Source organism: Lutra lutra, chromosome 15, assembly GCF_902655055.1.
Source record: "Lutra lutra chromosome 15, mLutLut1.2, whole genome shotgun sequence".
NCBI lineage: Eukaryota > Metazoa > Chordata > Mammalia > Carnivora > Mustelidae > Lutra > Lutra lutra.
In genome coordinates, this window is record NC_062292.1 from 53,853,281 (window position 1) to 53,873,215 (window position 19,935).

The following is a 19,935-nucleotide window of genomic DNA, read 5'->3' on the forward strand; positions in this document are numbered from 1 at the left end:
ACTTCATAAGCAGAGGGAAAAGCAAGGTGTAAAACCCTGAAGCTGGAGCATATCTGACATTTTGGAATAATAACAAGGTGGCCAGTGTACCTGGAATGGAGTAGAGAAGTAGGAATGAACATGGGAAGAAGATAGCAGGAGACTGAATGCTGGTAGGTGGTGTATGAGATCATCTCAGGCCTTAATAGTTTTCTGGGAGTGTTCATTGAACTTTCTTTGCTTCAGGCAAAGGCCTTTGCCGTCATCCCCACCCCCAAATTAGACAAAACCTTCTCTGAATCACCACCACAATCTGCCTAAGGGAACCTCAGGACCAATCTGTTCATGCCAATTTTCCCATTTTATACTGTTGCGCACAAAAATTCAGGACTTAGGTTTTTCATTCTCTAGTCTTCTCCCCCAGCACACAACCTTTCCAATGTGAGCTTTGGAATTTATGGCCCCTCAAAAGGAAAATTCCCTTTACCCTCACTCTTTTTTCTAAATATTCCTGGCACAGGCTAAAAGCAGGCTCTCCCCTGCAGACACTGGCTCTCTTGCTTCCTTCTCAACTGTAGGTTATTTTCTTTCCCATAATCGTCATACCATGGGCTTGGAGGGGAGATGGCATTAGGACCAGACACCAGTCTTTCCAGATTATTGTCCTTACATCTTCCCCTTAAACTATAACTTCTTTGATGAGTTTGCTATCAGATTAGAAATGTGTTTTTTTTTGGTCAGGTTTGAGGGATGGGATCCAGTGAACCTCTGAGTACTTTTCCTTTTTTTATGGTTTGCCTTTAGATATTGACAATTCTGTGGGAGGTTAGTAATCTATGCCTATGGTTATAACCTTTGATACACAGAGTATACCATTTGAGACATACCCAAATAATGGGTGTATCTACACCCGGGGTGGGTCAAAAGACAACGTAATAACAATGACAACAGCAAATACTGGGCAAATTATCTATCCTTGTGGCTCAGTTTATCTTTATGTGTTGGCTAGATATGGTCTTTTTTCATCTACATAAAGACATAACTGTAATAACTATCTTCCACCTCTCTTGAATTACCAGTTTTTGCTCTCTACTAAATGGTTTCCATCAGTATATAATTATTTCTTTTACCATCTTTACAAAGCCTTCTTTTGACCTTACTTCCCCTGCTTGTCCATTTCTTTACTTTTCTTTACAGCAAAACCCCACCAATCACGCTCTTTCTCCCACTGCTGCACTAGAACTATCCTTACTTAGGTGGTCACCAATTTCCTTCATGTTACTAAATCCAGTGGTCCATTCTCAGATATTTTATTTGACGCATTATCTCACTGGACCCCCTAATCCCTTGGTTTTCCTCCATCTTACCAGAATGCCTGTTTTTCTTGGCTGGATTTTCTTCCTCTCCCAGTCTCCCAAATTAGATAGTCAAGCGCTCTCTCTCCTGATCCCTATTCTTGTCTCATTCTACACTCTCCCCCTTACGATCTTAGTCAGTTCCATGTTTCTACCAGCCATATCACTATTGCTAATCCCTAAGTTTTATTTTGGCAAAGATTAAAAGTATTTTCAGTTTGAATCTCTCTTCCAAATTTCCAGCTTTTATATACAAATATGTTTTGGGATTTCTTTTCCTTCGGTGCCCAGGGTTCTTGGTCATGCAGCTTTGAAGAATGAAGAGGTAGACCAGACATAGAGTGGTTGCCAGCAAAGCAAAGTTTATTGGGAGACAGTACAAAGCTCCTGGAAGAGGGAGGGGACCTGAGAGGGTTGCCACTTTGGTATTTAAATCTAGGCGTTTTATGGGCTTGTTGGCAGGCTGCTTTAATCTGATTAACTTTCCACCTGCCTGTCATCCAATCAGGTTTTGGCCATGTGCTCATCTACCAATCAGATAGTTGTTCATGTGGGAAAGGGTGGCAGGCTCCTTCCATGTGGCGTAGAATAACAGGATGGGATGTTTTTCCTTTTAAGGGTAGTTTTCTCTCAGGATGGGTCCCTTGTCCCTGCCTGCCTGGATAGTCTTCCAACTATCCTCCTACAACTGCCTACTCAACATCTCACTTGAATACACTGAATACTTGAATACCTACTAAGGGATTCTGCATACAATCCCACTGTGGAGAAAGGAGGGGTTTACCTGCCACCATCAAGCAATTCTCTGGACACCAGTAGGGGAGGGGGGGCGCAGCTCTACAATTCAATTCAATTCTGACGCTATCTACTCGGACTCCATAGATTAATAAGAGTTCAGTCCTACAAGAGTGTCCTCTACTTCAGATGCTAATCACAAGCATAGGTTCTTAACTGTGCTTCTAACTGGCCAGCTAGTTAGAGGGTCAGAGGGTCCCCCAACTTACTCTTTGGACTTGAGACACCAGTTGCAAAGTAAGGTTGCTCTCTGTGCTTCTGACTGGTGGTCACAAATCACAGGTTCCTGCAAACCTCTCCTTGGCTTTGATTCATTTGTTAGAGCAGCTCACACAACTCAGGAAACCCATTTACTCTCTAGATCATGGATGTATTACAAAAGGATATACCTCAGGAATATTCAGGTGGAATAAATTTAAAGAGCAAGATATGGGAAAAGGCTACGGAGATTCCATGCTCTCTCAGAGAGTGCCAATACCCCTGAATCTTCACATGTTCACCAACCTGGAAGCTGTCTCAGCCCTGTCTCTTCGGGGTTTTACAAAGGCTTCATTGATTAAATCATTGATCATTGGTAATTGATTCTTCCTGGAGGTGGGAGTTGGGGGTGGTGGGACTAAAAGTTCGAACCCACTAATCACAGGGTTGGGTCTTTGAGGAACCAGCCCCTAACCTTAGGTTATCTAAGTGCTTTCCAGAAGTCATTCATTATCATAACTTAAGAAATGCTTATTGTTCTCATCATTTAGGAATTTATAATGGTTTTAGGAGTTCTGTCCCAGAACAGAGGATGAAGGCCAAATATCTATTTCTTATTATAAATCATACTAGCACGAGCCTTAGTTTAACTCCACATTGCCTCTTGAATTCCTTAAAGGCAAAAATCTGTTAGTAAGTGATCTTTTTTACATTCTTCCAAGGTATGGGCCTAGGAAGAATTAAGCGGCCTTTTTTGGGCACCTAATTTCTATCTTGCAACTTTGAATGCAGAGTTTCAGATTCTGGTAGGAGCAGACATTACGGGTTAGAGCAAGGACAGCTAACACTGTTTAAAATATGAGCAAGTCTATTTAATTTCCTGCTCTTTTAATTGGAACAGTTACTCATCTTCTCAGTATAAAGTGAAGGTTTAAGGTATACACTGCAGAGAGGTCCTGAAATTAAACTGCAAATTCCTGTTATGCCCCTTGCCGGCTATGTGATTTTAAGCAAGTTTCCTGATCATTTTAAGTCTCAGGTTTTTTTTTTAAATTTGTAAAATAGTGGTAATAATAGATGTGAAGGAAAAAAATGACAAGAAATATCTAAACCATCTAGCATGTGATAAATCCTTAATAAATACTGTTAAAAACAAGACCATAGGCCCAAAATGATACCACTTAGGCCAAAGCTAAGTGCCAGGTGGCACCTGACCTGACTGCAGTGTCGACCTCCCCCAGAAATGTAAGTTTTAACCAGCCATTCAGGAATTTTCTAACCGGTACCAATAAAATAATTTGTTACATGGGCCTTCTCCATCCCTCAAAAAGATGAGGTAATTTTTTTTTTTAAGATTTTATTTATCTATTTGACAGACAGAGATCACAAGTAGGCAGAGAGGCAGGCAGAGAGAGAGAGAGAGGAAGCAGGCTCCCCGCTGAGCAGAGAGCCCGATGCGGGGCTCCATCCCAGGACCCTGGGATCATGGCCTGAGCCGAAGGCAGAGGCTTTAACCCACTGAGCCACCCAAGTGCCCCAAATGAGGTAATTTCAATAAGACCCCCTATCCCTCCTTGTAAAGGATGATGATCTTGCCTGAAACAATCTTTTCTTTTGCTACTAATTTGCTTGCCCACTTTCCTTCCTATAAAAACCCTCCATTTTGTAAAAATCCTCAGAGTCTCCCCTCTACTTGCTAGATGGGACACTGCCCGATTCATGAATTGTTTAATAAAGCCAAACAGATCTTCAAATCTACTCAGTTGAATTTTGTTTTTTTAGATTTTTTTTTTTTTTTTTTTTTTTTTTACAGAGAGATCACAAGTAGGCAGAGAGGCAGGCAGAGAGAGACAGGAGGAGGAGGCAGGCTCCCCGCTGAGCAGAGAGCCCGATGCGGGACTCGATCCCAGGACCCTGAGATCATGACCTGAGCCGAAGGCAGAGGCCCTAACCACTGAGCCACCCAGGTGCCCCTGAATTTTGTTTTTTAACAAGACAAAATAGCTATTATTATTAACATCATCATTAACTGAGGTAATATTATAAGCTGTGCTATCCTCTTTTAAATCAAATTTGGATAAAGTCATATCACTGGTATATTTTTCAGCAGTGTTCTTAAAAAATCATGACAATGAAAATAAAATCATAACATTAAGTAGGTCTTCCGTTTGAATTCTTAATGGTAAAACTATTAAAAAACCCCACAATTCATGCTAAGAACTGTTAAACAAAATCCAACTGAGTAAAATTGCAGATCTAATTGGCTTTATTCAGTAATTCAGGAATTGGGCAGCTCCTTAGAGTGGTACAAAATGAAACGTCTTTGGAGGCAAAAGGAAGGTAGGAGTGGGAGGTTAAAAGACTAAATTATTTCAGGCAAGGTTACCTTCCCTCAGGGGAGGACAGAGGCCTTATCTGGCAGGTTACCTCACTAATGCTGATCTGGAAATTCCAGACTAATTGGTTTAAATTTCCACTCCTAGGAGAGGCTGAAACTGCAATTAGGTTCGGCATGAAGGTTTTCTTATTTTTTTTTTTAAGATTTTATTTTATTATTATTATTATTTTTTAAAGATTTTATTTATTTATTTGACAGAGAGAGAGAGCACAAGTAGGCAGAGAGACAGACAGAGAGAGATGAGGAGAAGCAGGCTCCCCGCTGAGCAGAGAGCCGGATGCGGGACTCGATTCCAGGCCCCTAGGATCATGACCTGAGCCAAAGGCAGAGGCTTAACCCACTGAGCCACCCAGGCGCCCCTAAGATTTTATTTTTAAGTAATCTCCACACCTAAGTTGGGGCTCCAACGCAGGTCGCAGGAACAGGATGGCAAGAACCAACAACCATATTCTTCCCACTAACCCAACAAGGCCCCCACAGGTTAGGCATTTAGTCTTGATGGGGCTTAGCAAAAGTGACTCCATATTGGGACAATTTCCTTTTAACAGAATTTAGTACCACGGATTAATAAACTTTGAAACATACTGCACTGTCTTTGTTCGCTTTTGTTGGCTAATATGAAGTGTTATAGTGTTAAGATTTTATTTTGGGGGAGCCTGGGTGGCTCAGCGGGTTAAGCCTCTGCCGTCTGTTCAGGTCATGATTCCAGAAGCCGCATCCGGCTCTCTGCTCAGTGGGGAGCCTGCTTCCTCCTCTGCCTGCCTCTCTGCCTAGTTGTGATGTCTGTCAAATAAATAAATAAAATATTTTTTTAAAAATTGTATTTTTTTTTAAGATTTTATTTATTTATTTGACAGAGAGAAATCACAAGTAAGCATAGAGGCAGGCAGAGAGAGAGGAGGAAGCAGGCTCCCTGCTGAGCAGAAAGCCCTATGTGGGGCTCGAACCCAGGACCTGGGATCATGACCTGAGCCGAAGGCAGCGGCTTAACCCACTGAGCCACCCAGGCGCCCCTAAAAATTGTATTTTTAAAAAGATTCTATTTTTAAGTAATCTCTATTCCCAAGGTGGGGCTTGAACTCAAAGCTCCCAGATCAAGATCTGCGATGTTCTTCGGACTGAGCCAGCCGGGTACCCCCTTTGTGTTAAGATTTTAAAAAATACACTTCAGTAGCCACTAAGTTTTGGGCTTCCAATATATATACTATTTAAAGCAAACACTTTTTTTTATAAAGTGTGCATTTGGGTGTGACTCCACTGAACGCTTACCGTATTCCAGAAACACACTGCCCTGCTGTCTAAGGGTTGTTTGTTGGTGTCCTTTTGTTTCCTTCCCTGCTTAACAAAACAAAAAACAAAACTGCTTGGGGGGCCAGCGTGGAGACTGAAGAGGGTAATACGGTAACGAACTTGCTGCGGTAAACGCTGTAAACAAGTTATAAAATCCCCGAATGTTCACAGCACGGACACCTTCGACGTCCAGGCATCGTCCACTAGCGCTCGGGAAACTTCCTTCACCTCCCAAATCCGTGTGGAGAAAGGAGACAATAAATAAAGTTGCTTAAGGGCAGGCTGCCCAGACTTGCCCCCAAACCGGGGAATCCCGACTCCGGGTGTCCGAAAACCTTACATGTGAAAGGGAACAGGCCGGGAGCGCGCGGGGAGGAGGAAAGACTCGGAATCCCGCCCGAGCGGGCGGCGGGCCAGGAGCGCATTCCCTCACCTCCCTTCGCGCCGGCTCCGCGGGGCTGGGAAGCTCCTCCCCGGCCCTTCCTTCCTCCTCCTCCTCCTCCTCCACCTCCTTAGCGGCAGGGGCGGGCGAAGGGCGAGCGCTGCGGTATTTTGTCCCCAGCGGCGACCCCTTCTCCCAGGCGGGCTGCGGCGGCCGCCGTGGCGGTGGCGGTGGCGGCGGCGGCTGAGCGCTAGGAGAGGTCCGGGCCGGCCCTGCGGCCTGGAGGCCGCGAGAGGCGGAGGCCGGGCCGCCCTCCCGCGCTGCGGGAGCGGAGGGGAAGAGGCGGCGGCAAGGGAGCTCGGTCCGGCCGCGGGGGAGGTGGGGGAGGCTCCGCGCACCTCCCGCCCTCCGGCCGCCGCCACCGCCCCGCTGGCCCAGCCACAGCCTCCGCCGCCGCCGCCGCCTCCGCCGCCGCCGCCTCGGGCTCCCGCTGCGGGCTCGACGGCCCCGGCCGGGGAGGGCGGGCGGCGTGCGCGCCCCGAAACGCCGGAGATGGCGGGAGGGCACTGCGGCGGCTTTGCCGCGGCGGCGGCCGGCAGCGGCGAGATCGTGCAGCTGAACGTGGGGGGGACCAGGTGAGTCGGCGGAGAAGGGGCTCCGGGCCGGGATGCCGCGGGCGGCCTGCAGGGGGCCGACGGGGGCCGGGTGTCGCGGGGACAGGGGCGAAGCGGGGAGCCGAGCCAGGTGGGGCACGCGGGGGGCCCTCCCGGCGGGAGGAATGTCGGCGGGACTCGAGCTGAAGTCTGGGCCCCGGGAGGAGCGGCTGCAGGGCCTCTGGAATGAGCGCGAGCCGGGCCCATGTGCCCGAGTCGCCTTCCTAGAATGCCATCCTAGTCCCTCCCCCTTTCTGAGCTATCGGCCCAAGAGGAACATTAAGAGGCCTTCCTAACCTCACCTTACAGTGTATTTGAGGAATTTATTTTGTAGAAGCCTGGCCTCGTGGTTTAGCTCTTGCAGATGAACCCGCCTTCTCTCCGGGCAACGGGGGGTCGGTTGGCTCGGGTGAGGAGGGCAGTGCTCTTTTCCCCTCCTAATTAAGGAGGGTTTGTAATCTCAGGATTTCGGTGGATGGGGTGCAGTAGATTGGCAGTACGTTGTTGTTTATTTTCAGTTTCTGGGTGCATGGCTTTGGACGATCTGTTCAACTTGCAGGGCAGTGGGGTCCAGAACTGCAGTTTTAACAGTTCTGGAAAGCCTTGGATATTGGCACAGTGGCACAGAGTAGACAGACCGAAACCTCTTTATCCTCTCTCTGCTTTCCAGTCCGTGTCTGTGCCCTTGTTGGGGTGGGGAGGGATCATTTTTGGTGGATTTGCTATGGTTTATGAGTCACTCTTCTCAGAAATGGGACTTTGCCAGCTCTGTTGGAAAGAAGGGGTGGTTGAGTTTAAAGCTTGGTAGGAGATGAACGAGGAAATGCTCGAGAATGTGAAAGGGTTTCAACATGTAAAACTTAACTAATATTTCTTAAAATGCAAAACAGCAGCAGTGTGGGCCGTAGGAATAAAATGTATCATGTTTTAATCCTAAACATTTAATCATTTTCTAAGTGTGCTAGAAAATTCAGCACAAGGAACAGTAATTCTTCATTCTTTCCCTGTTCTTTTCCCTCACTTCCGGAAACAAAACTGTTAAACAGTGTAAGATAAGATACTACATTATTGTGTTATATAGATACCGGTCTTTTGGAGAACATTTATGTCTCCTAATGTAAGAAATGGATTTTTTCCCTAAAATCACATGAAAATTTTGCATGTTTGGTAACTTCCGGATGCAAAAAATGGGCCAACTATTCCACAAGAGTTGGCCTAGAGTGTATGTTAATACTGAGGAGTAGCACTAGAGTCATTTAAAATTCCGGCCCTGGTTCCTAATTGCTAGAGATTGTGGACATCTTTTTTCAGGCATTCTGAAGGACATAACGCTAGTATGATAAAAATTAAATATGTTGTTATTTACTGTATGTTGAAAGTGGGTGGTTGAACGAGTGAATTCTTGTTAATGAGTGTAGAGTTCAGTTTACATTTTTTAAATCATAAAAGGCAGCCATCTTGGAGCTGGAACATTTTATTTTTTTTTAACTGTGTATAGAACAAGATCATAATAGGATCTAAGGTTTTCCTTCTTTTTTTTTTTTTAAAGATTTATTTGACAGAGAGAGATCACAAGTAGACGGAGAGGCAGGCAGAGAGAGAAAGAGAGAAAGAGAGAGAGAGAGGGAAGCAGGCTCCCTGCTGAGCAGAGAGCCCGATGCGGGACTCGATCCCAAGACCCTGAGATCATGACCTGAGCCGAAGGCAGCAGCCCAACCCACTGAGCCACCCAGGCGCCCCTAAGGTTTTCCTTCTATTGGCAAAGAATACTAAATAAGGTAAATGTATTATTAGATTGAACAATTTAGAAAAGATGAAAGTTGTTAGATAGGAATGAAAATTAAGTAAAAATACCACGAACTTTAAATTTGCTAACATGACACAGTTTATGAAATAAATAATAACATGACCTATAGAAAAATAGAACATCCAGCTCCAGGCATTCTGAGAATATTTTCTTGAGTTACTTTCTATCATGGACTCTTGGGAGTGTTTTAGGGCTAGAAGGGATTCAGAAGGCATCTGTATATGTTGTACAGAACATATTAACACAATCACTTAAATCATTGTAAAGGAAAAAAAAATTCCGATTTCATTGTCATTAAAGTTGAGGAATTGCCACTGGGAGAACCACCTGTGGCATAGAATGAAAGTAGGCTCTGAGGTGATAGAGTAAAACTCAAAAGGAGAGTGTACTGTGAGCAGAGAAGCATATGTTACAGGTTAAGATGTGTGTTGTTGTTACTGTTGTGTCTTCCGTGTGGCCGCGCCCCCCCCCACCCCAGGATGTGAAACTGGAAATACTCAACGGAATTACAAAAATGAGCAATGATTTTTATGATTTATTTTACATGTAATGGGTGATTCAGGAAATAGAGAAGATGAGGTTTCATTTAGAGTTAACATTATTTACCAAAAAAAACCCTAAAGAAGTGAAAGAAACCTAATATGACTCAATTTGTGATTAATTCTGTTATGAATGGGTATGATTTGAGGCCTCATGAGAGAAGTGACTTACTTAGCTTAGCATATAATACCCTCTAGTTCCATCCGTGTCGTTGCAAATGGTTAAGATTTCATTTTTCTGATGGCTGAGTAATAGTCCATTGTATATGTATACCACATCTTTTATATGGCATTTTCTTGGCACATTGTGGGTATGAAATAATAAAAAAAAATTAGAAAAGGCTTTCAAATATATTGCAGAAAATTATGCTTGTCATATGTAATTTTAAATGTCATTTTTATGAAGTCATATTTGGATCTTAGTTTTAAATGTCTCTGGGTTTTTTGTTTTTTGTTTTTTTGTGTGTGTTTTTCCCATTTGTCTTCCTCTTGTTTGAAAAAAGAAAGAAATTGGTGGGGTGAGGATCCAGTCCCTTTGCCCAGAGTTTTTGAATTGTTAAACCTACCCCAAACTGCTGATTTTAATTGAAATTGCTAATACAACTTTAAGCAGACCTGTGTAATTTTCTAAGTAACACAGAATCTGAGTTACCTGGCAGATAATTTGCTGAATAATCAGTAAATGTGAAAGATCATAAATTATAATGACCTTATTTAGAATTAATGTGATACCCTCCAGAATACAGTGATTTAATATTATTATCATTTTTTTTTTTTTTTAAATTTGGGCAGTGGATCCTTTTATCCTTCAGTTTGCCATTTACTGGACTTGGCTTTTATTTATTTGGCCTAGTCAGTTTCCTTTGACTGTTGTAATCTGTTCCTCAGTTTCTCTTAAGATAAGATACACATTTAGGAAAATTTGCCTTGGTTTCTTGAAGAATAAACTGCTTGGATTCTCTCTTAATCTGGTTAATGGGCACAGGGACTGCTTTAAAGCAGTGATAATAGTGTTAGATAATGAATGTGGAGGAACAAAGCTGTCTCTTAGGCTCTCTTCTGTTTGAGGACACGCGATGGCAACAGCAACAGGTAGTTGGCTGCAGTAGACTGGGATAAAGTCCCCCAGAACTGGTGCTACTGAGACAACTTGGACTTGATCAAATGGCAGTTCACCTCAGAACAGTGAGCTACTTACTGAGCAGTTTTTGAATGAATGAATGCAACAAAAGCTCAAAAAGATAATATAGGATAGAATATTTGGAAAAGCCTTTAAGGAGAAGCTATCATCTGAGTGGTGTCAAGAAAATGGATGGAGGGGCGCCTGGGTGGCTCAGTGGGTTAAAACCTCTGCCTTCAGCTCAGGTCATGATCTTAGGGTCCTGGGATCCAGCCCCGCATCGGGCTCTCTGCTCCGCGGGGAGTCTGCTTCCTCCTCTCTCTCTGCCTGCCTCTCTGCCTACTTGTGATCTCGGTCTGTCAAATAAATAAATAAAATCTTAAAAAAAAAATGGATGGAGGTGAAGATACTGAAATGGTAAGAAGCACGAATTGTCTGGGGTATTGAAGTATTGTCTTATTAGATGGGACGACATTCGTGTTGGAAAGATGAAACAGGACCCAACGATAATTTTGAATGTTAAGTTGAGAAGTTCGGATTTGTTGTGATGGACTTGATGTTGATTCTTCAGATGGGCATGCTGGAAAGTAGGGTTATAAGAAGCAGTATATGTCAGCTAATTATTTGATTTTGTTGAGAGCTCTTTGAATAATCTTAACTCTGAATTGAAAGTGGAGAAATTTTAAAATAATGAATGTACACTATTGATATAGCTATAGCTGTGTAACAACTTGTAAATTATTAGCCAGCATATTAAAGCAGGTTAGCGAATATTGAAATTTCAAATCATGTCCTTATTCACAATAACAGATAATTTTTAATTGCAGATTTAGTACCTCAAGACAAACTCTTATGTGGATTCCAGATTCTTTTTTTTCCAGGTATTTCATGTAATTCTTTAATACCATTTTTATAGAACTGGATCATTAAAATAATAAAAAAAACCTCCCTTTTCCTGGTTAATGTTTTTATTTCTTGGATAAAAAAATCTAAACTCTTAAAATAGAATTAAAAATTTTTTATTTTACTTTGGAGATAGGATGATTCATTTGTATTGGTCTTTGATGTTTGATAAATAATTAATACATTTTATTCATAGTCAGATTTTAAGAACTAACTCTGGCTTATTCATGTCTTCTAGTTTGCTGAGTGGAAGAATTTCAACACTTCGAGATGAAACTGGTGCTGTGAGTGTAATATGTTGATACATGTTTCTAAATTGAATCAACTGATGCTTGCAATGCTTGACCCTTTATATAATAAGGGTCTATATAATGTGACTCTAAGAAAACAGACAGAAAAGCTAATCTTGTAATAACCGCTAAATGAAAGTGACATATATGTACTTAAAAAGTTTAATTTCTTGTTGTATATAGTTTTTCTATAGTTAATAGACAGGAACTCTAAATGGAATAGTGAATATAACAACTTAAGTATGTGTGATTAGAGGGACGTGAGGATATGAGCTTACATTGTCCAGAGAAGAAGTACTTTTATTTTTTTATTTTTTTTTTTTAAAGATTTTATTTATTTATTTGACACCCAGAGAGAGATCACAAGCAGGCAGAGAGGCAGGCAGAGAGAGAGGAGGAAGCAGGCTCCCCGCTGAGCAGAGAGCCCGATGCGGGGCTCGATCCCAGGACCCTGAGATCAAGACCTGAGCCGAAGGCAGCGGCTCAACCCTCTGAGCCACCCAGGCGCCCGTGGAAGTACTTTTTTTAATCATTAACTAAAACTTTAACAATAAATAGGTGAATATAAATACTAAAATATTTTGATACTGAGTTAGAATGCTAAGATTTGTTAATTAGTGAAGTCCTGTGGTTTCTGTTTGTTGGCGAATAACCTGAAGGACTCGTACAGCAAATGAGGAAAGGAGGGAAGGAAAGAACAGTTAGGTTTTATATAAAAATACTGGCTTATGCATTTAAAAAGCACTTGCACTGTGTGCAGCGTGGTATATAAAATAAATGGCTAGTACTCATTAAAAAAAAAAAAAAGCTTTCTCAATGGAGGCAACAAACTGGCCAGAGGTATTTCTTTGCTGTGATGGGATTTGCCTATGAAATGAGACAGCAAAAGGCAGGTTTGTCCGTATGAGATTATAGAAAAGATAACAGGAGTAAGGTTCTCTACATCTGATCTGCAGTGTTTCTCCAGCTTCTCATTGGTTCTAATGAAAACAAAAGCAAGAATTTATGAAGTTAGAACAGCCTCATTCATTGTATAAACATAATTATAGTATTAAGAGCTTTACCGGAAGCGACCATTCCCCTGTCTAGCTGACTAACCTAAGCTTTAAGAGGTGTTGCGGTTTTATGATCCAAAATAGCACTGGTATACATTCCTGTAGAAAGTTATCAATTATATATCTCACATTTTCTAAAGAATTTTATTTTCTTGGTATGTATACTGTGTTTTAAGAAATGTTTTTTGTCATCATCCCCCATCCCTAGCTTTTGAAGAAATTGGGATAATAGGATGTAAAGGTGTTAGGGGAATAGTATTCTTTTCCAGTTTTTATTTTAAGATTTTATTTGAGAGAGAGAGAGAAGAGAGTGCACTGGAGCAGGAGTGGGGGTGGGGCAGGGACAGAGGGAGAAGCAGACTCCCCCGCTGAGCAGGGAGTCCCACACTGGGCTCAGTCCCAGAACCCTGAGATTATGATTTGGGCCAAAGGCAAATGACTAACTGACTGAGCTACCCAGGTGCCCCTCTCTATTTGACAGCAGTGCGCAGTTTTTACTTTCCTTGATTACCCCTGTCTTACAAAAGTACATTGTTGTTTGAATGATTCACATATGAATCACAAGTTATGTCGCCAATAATTAATATAAGAAGGTGTTACATGTGCATGATGTTCTTGAAATATTTACTGAATTCTAGTAAATGTCAGATAAAAATTCCCCCTCGGGTGTCACTTTTACCAAAGATACCAATAAATACATGCCATTTTTCCTACAAATTAAAATATTATCAATATAATAATAGGTTTTTGCGGTGGGGAGACAGTACTACATTACATGCACAGAGTTAAAATTGCATTCCAACTTTAGAAATACTCAAATTTAAAAGTGGAATCAAGGAAATACAGTATTTAAATAATTTAGTGTTCATTCCCTAAGTTTGTATTACACATATTTATGTTAGTTTATTTTTAATTTGAAAATAAAACAATTCTTAAAAAAATAATTCTTCTTTTATAGATATTTATTGATCGAGATCCAGCAGCATTTGCACCCATTTTAAATTTTCTTCGGACAAAAGAACTAGACTTACGGTAAGAAATGAATCCTTTTAAAGTAAATTCTTATTGATAGGTATGTACTTCTGAAGGTATATTTTGTGGAGAGGAAGGTCCCCCCCCCCCCAATTATTTTTGCTTGAAAGTTTTCTCCAAATTATACTCAACAGAGACCATCCTATCCTCTCTCTTCCTCTAGACTGCTCCCAGCGGCTTCCTAACCAGTTTCCTGCCTTCAGTCTTCAGTTCCTTTGATTGGTTTTCCATACTGTAGCCAACATTACCTTCTACAAATACAGATCTCATCTGGTTGCTACCTGCTTAAAACTCTCATTTAAGGGGTGCCTGGGTTCTCAGTCATTAAGTGTCTGCCTTCGGCTCAGGTCATGATCCCAGGCTCCTGGGATCGAGCCCCTGCTCGGGGAAGCCTGCTTCTCCCTCTCCCACTCCCCCTGCTTGTGCTCCCTCTCTCGCTCTGTCTCTCTCTCTCAAATAAATGAAAAATCTTAAAAACAAAAACCAAAAACCCTCTCATTTAATATGTTCTTGGATTAATGGCTAGGGACTTTGGACTTTATTGTTTCTTAAGGCTCTCTGTGCTCTTGCCTCTGCTGAATTTCTCTTGCTTTGACAGTTTCACCCTTTTCTGTCTTGGCTTAATCCAGACCTCTTCAGTGATCCCTGCTGTGTCCACCTAATACAGGTCTTCCTGGTTTCCTGTCCTGCTACCACCGCAGCATTCCTTACACGTATTCCTGTCTCTCTTCTGTTCCACTTTAAATTCCAACAGGGCAAGCATTATCCTATATATTCTCAGGATCTAACATGGGTTTTTGTAGATAAATGAATGACCACTTAAACTATTTCTTTAACTTTGTAACTTTGCCTGCCATAGTCTGGATTCCTACCAAGAATTTACAATCTAATTTGGATCTTATTATTCTTTTATTCTGTATATTCCCAGTGAACTTTCACTGAGCATCTCTTTATACTTTTTTAGATACAGTTTTTAAAATTCTAGTTGTTTAGGGGTGACTGGCTGGCTCAGTTGGTAGAGCTTGTGACTTTTGGTCTCAGGGTTGTGAGTTCGAGCCCCACTTTGGGTGTAGAGATGACTTAAAAATAAAATCTTTTAAAGAAATTAAAAAAAAATTCTGTGGTTTATTTTACCTGCTTCTTTATAATACTGTATGATTTTTGACTTCTATTCACTGGAATATGGGTTCCTTAAAGGTGAACAATATTTTGGTCTAGTTTGTTTCCTGGGATTTTTCCAGTGTTAAAATAGTGCATATAGTAGCTTTTCAATAGATACTTACTGAATGAATAAAAAAGTTCATTGGAGCTTTTTGTTTGTTTTCTTGGTCTAGATGGAAGTGGCATATAAATTACTAACTGCTTACTTCTTGAGTAGAATTATTTTGACCCCTAGCATTTGATTAAAGAAGCCTAAATTTACTTCTAGTCAGTGTCCTTATTGATTAATCCACCATTAGATAACTCAGGAAAGGCAGAACTAGTTAGAATTAAGTATCTGCATTTACTGAGGTTCTACTTGCAAATTGCCCCCCTGTTTCACTTGAAGAGGCCCAGCACATTAAAATTGTCGGAGTGTTACCTTTTGAAAGAAGATAGGAAGGAATTTTAAAAATACTGTGTTCTCTAATTCTCTACCCTCCATAAAATTGTTGTGATGCCTTTATCACACTTACAATTACATGTTTGTTTCTTTGTCCTCCTCAGGAGACTGGCGTTCTCAAGAACTGCTGTGTCCTGAGCCTCCTTGTAATTAGCCAGTCTACGCTACTGTTAACGCAGAGGGTATCGAACTAGAGTAAGAAAGGTTGAACTGTTCCTGTGTTAAACCAGTCACAACCAGTGACAAATAAAAGCAATTTAACACTGAAGTTGCATATGTTTATTAAATACAGGGATTTTTTTTTCTTGAAAGACTTTTTCAGAGCAGTTTCAGGTTTACAACAAAATTGAGAGTGGGAAAAGAGATCTCCCATGTATTTCCTGCCCTAGTCCCACACATACATAGTTTCTCTCACTATCAACATCATAACCAGAGAAAACTCATAGTTTATATTATAGTTAACTCGGGGTGTTGTGCATTCTGTGGGTTTAGACAAGTGTATAATGACCCATGTCCATCATTTTAATGTCATGCAAAGTATTTTCACTACCCTAAAAATCTTTTGTGCTCTGCCTGTTGGTCCCCACTCTGTGCAGTCATTGATCTTTTTATTAGCTCCTTTTCTAGAAAGTAATATATTGGGAAAAATATAGTATGTTGACTTTTCAGATTACCTTTTCTTTCACCAATACCATACTGCTTTGATTACTATTAGCTTTACGGTGAATCTTATAGTTGCGTACTGGCAGTCCTCCAATTTTATTCTCCTATTGGGGGGACTTGACTCTCCATATAAACTTTAGAATCAATTTGTCATTATCCATAAAATAACTTGATAGAATTTTCATTAGGATTTAATTGAATTTTAAATGAAGTTCAGAGGAACTGACATCTTCAAAATACTGAATCTTTAATCCATGAACATGGAATACCTTTCTGTTTGTTTAGTTCTTTGATTTTGTTCACTAGAGTTATGTACTTTGCTTCATAAAGACCTTACATAGTTTTTGTTAGATTTATAACTAAGTATTTAATTTTTTTTTTTTTTTTTTGCTGCTAACATAAGTAGTATTATGTTCTTAATTTTCAATTCCATTATTCATTATTGGTACATAGCAATTGACTTCTTTATACTAACCTTGTATTCTGCAACCTTACTATAATCATTTATTAGTTCCAGGAGATTTTTGTCTATGTTTTTGGATTTTTCTACACAGATAATCATGCCATCTGTGAATAACCGTTGTATGTCTTCTCTTCCACTCTGTGTGCCTTTATTTCACTTTTTTGCCATATGGCATTGTTGAGAATTTTTACATCAGTGTTCATGAGAGATACTAGTCTGTAGTTTTCTTATAACGTCTTTGGTTTTGGTATTAGCGTAATGCTGGCCTCATAAAATGAGTTAAGAAGTATTCCCTTGTTTTCTTTCTTCTGAAAGAGATTTTAGTGAATTGGTATGATTCCTTCCTTAAATGTCTGGTAAGATTCACAAGTGAGTCCTTCTGGGTATGTTACTTTCTGTTTTGGAAGATTATATTATTATTGATTTAGTTCTTTTAGTAGGTATAGGTCTACTCAAATTGTCTCTTTTTTCTTGCGTGAGTTTTGGCAAATTGTGTCTTTAAAGGAATTGGTCCAGGTTCATTTCATCTAGGTTATCAGCTATGTGGGAATAGAATTGTTCATAGTATTCTTTTATTGTCCTTTTAATTTCCATGGAATCTGTAGTGATGCTGACTGATTTCTTTCCAGTTAATATTTTTTAAGTAAGGACAAATTATAACTGAAATCTAAAATGAATCATTAGTATTGTAAACTTTTTTTTTTAAAGTATCGTAAACTCTTAATCTTCTGTTGTTTTTACTTTTTGTTTTCATATTATTTGACTATACTATGACATCTTCTGGTTAGCCTAACTCTTTCTCTCCTTTTTTTTTTTTTTTAAAGATTTTATTTATTTATTTGACAGACAGAGATCACAAGCAGGCAGAGAGAGAGGAAGGGAAGCAGGCTCCCTGCTCAGCAGAGAGCCCTTATGCGGGGCTTGATCCCAGGACCCTGGGATCATGACCTGAGCCGAAGGCAGAGGCCTCACCCACTGAGCCACCCAGGCGCCCCTAGCCTAACTTTTTCTAAGGCTAGTCTTTTTTCCCCCTCCTCTTACTTTATAGTTTGCTTTTATTTTTGTTCTAATGAGAGGAGAAACACTTATCTGAATTTCTTTGTTCAATAAATATTTATTACATAATTATTATATATAAGCACTATGTGAGGTATACAAAAATAGAAGGAGGTCATGCTTGTAGGGAGCTTTACAGTGTAATTGGGGCACTTAAAATATGTGTAGAAATAATTACTATGAAAATAGAAAAGCGATTAATGCTATACAAGAATGATTTCTACTCGTTTGCCCTATTAGGTACTTACTGATAATTAACTTATACTAGACCTTTGAAGCCCTAATCTCTGAGTCACCCAATTCATCTGCATAGGAATGGTTTTTATGTAAGGAACTGTTTTTCTTGGCTTGCAGTTTTTTTATTTAGACATTTTAAAATGACTGAAGATACTAGGAATAAAGTAAGTTTTAAAGCCTTATACTTTTTTCACATTAAGAACCTAGTACTTCTTCTTCCTCTTCAGATGATAATCCAAGTTGCTGCTACTGGGGATATATATCATTTATCTGTTTTTTCTTTGTAGGGGAGTGAGTATTAATGTTCTCAGGCATGAAGCAGAATTTTATGGAATCACTCCATTAGGTATGTGTTGTCCTGATATTTTATATTTATGATTTGACCTTTCATGTAGCAAACTTGCCTAATGAAATATATTTTATACTAGGTCCTGTTTTTTGATGGACTAGTTCAGTGTGCTTACTTTTTGTGGTTTTTCATAGTAAATAGATGTCAATTGATTTAACTTAAACATTTCCCTTTTCTTTCCTTATCCTCTTGAACTAGAGAAAATAAAAATGGAGTGCTGTTTTTCTGTTTGCATGTACTCTTGACAAGTGTGCTTTGAAATGTTTTCAGTAAGAAGGCTTCTCTTATGTGAGGAGTTGGAGCGCTCGTCTTGCGGCAGTGTCCTTTTCCATGGTTACTTGCCTCCGCCAGGTACTTCTCATTGATTTAGTCTTTTGAAAAATGGTTTTTATCTGTAAGCAAGTACAAACACGTATATTAGAAAATCTCTGTTTTGATTATTGAGTTTCTCACGTAAAAATATACTGGAAATGTTGCGAACTTTAAATTTAACAGAAGTCATACTGTATGTTAGAGCAGGGATGTGCCAGACTTCTTCTTTTCTGTAAAAGGCCAGACAGGCTTGTGAACTAACTACAAGCTCAGTTCTGCCGTACGCTCTATGGAAATAAATGGGTGGACCAGTACAGCTTTATTGACGTAAACAGCCATGGCCCATTGTTTGCCAACCCCGGTATCAGAGCACTGGTTGTCAGTCAGTTGTCCTTTTGGTAGAACCCCAGGAGCTCTGCAGAAATAGGTCAGTATATAGGAAAGAGGCAGTGGATCGTGTGTCGTCCCCGCCCCAACCTTGGTCAGTTAATAGAGTCTGCCTTTACCTGTGTTAAGGTGGGCTTCTGAGCAAGATTTCCTTCCAAAAAAGACTGCCCTGTCAAATAAAAGACATTGACAATAAGCTGTAAAGAAGTTGCCATGATTAAGTTGTACCGCACACAAAGCTTCCGTACGGTAAATGCGAACACTGGCGATAGACTGAATGAATCAATGACTGAGTTCGGTAACCTAGAGCTAGGTAGAAATGGTATGCAGTATGATAAATCTTCATTTTATTTATCACATAGGACGTCAAATATCAGAAAGCTGTTGAAAGAACTTAATTCATTTTCATTTTTGTTGTTTTTTTATGGTAATTATTTGCAATAAATTGCTATATTGGAAGATATGTTTTGGCTATGATGAAATTCACATTTGTATATTTCTTTGATACCATGTAAAATTTTAAATTTTTAGTAGGTGGAACTTAGAAATAAATTTATCTTATTGTTTCTTTTTATAGGTATCCCCAGTCGTAAAATAAACAACACAACTAGGTCCTCTGCTGGTTCTAGGAATGGCCTGAATTCTGCAGAAGGTGAAGCTCGGGGGAACGGAGCCCAGCCTGCTCTCTCTGGAACAGGAGAAGAGACTGTGCGGCTAGGTAAGCAAAGGCCGCAGAAATAGACAAAAATGCGTATGTTTTTAGTTCTGAGTGACACTGAGTAATTATTTTTTAAAAATGTAATCTTTGCCTCATCTTTCTTTTTAACATTTATATCTTGAAAAATCTCGTTGAACGTAATTTTTATTTCAGAAGTGTGTGGTGATCTGTTTGCTCTCAGCCTCTGGGGATTGGCAAACTTTTTATGTAAAGAAACAGACAGTAAACATTTCGGCTCTGTCTGAACTGTTCAACTCAGCCATTGCAGCGTGGAAACAGCAAAGGACAACATGTGAACAAATGTGCATGTCTCTTTCAGCAAAACTTTATCCAAACAGGCAGAAGCCTAGA

General features: G+C 40.3%; 1 protein-coding gene across 2 annotated transcripts in view; it reads left to right on the forward strand.

Annotated features, from left to right (window-relative positions):
* Nucleotides 1–6,521: 6,521 nt before the first annotated feature.
* KCTD3 (potassium channel tetramerization domain containing 3) overlaps nucleotides 6,522–19,935 on the forward strand; it is a 52,385-nt gene continuing 38,971 nt past the window's right edge. Inside the window, exons 1-7 of one of the 2 annotated variants that reach the window (XM_047704763.1) lie at nucleotides 6,522–7,032; nucleotides 11,344–11,397; nucleotides 11,658–11,703; nucleotides 13,723–13,796; nucleotides 18,106–18,164; nucleotides 18,438–18,518; nucleotides 19,444–19,584. In XM_047704763.1, coding sequence (XP_047560719.1) covers nucleotides 6,950–7,032; nucleotides 11,344–11,397; nucleotides 11,658–11,703; nucleotides 13,723–13,796; nucleotides 18,106–18,164; nucleotides 18,438–18,518; nucleotides 19,444–19,584 — 538 coding nt within the window. In that variant the 5' untranslated portion in view covers nucleotides 6,522–6,949. The remainder of the gene's footprint in view (nucleotides 7,033–11,343; nucleotides 11,398–11,657; nucleotides 11,704–13,722; nucleotides 13,797–18,105; nucleotides 18,165–18,437; nucleotides 18,519–19,443; nucleotides 19,585–19,935) is intronic. The other variant, XM_047704762.1, reaches the window with a different exon arrangement.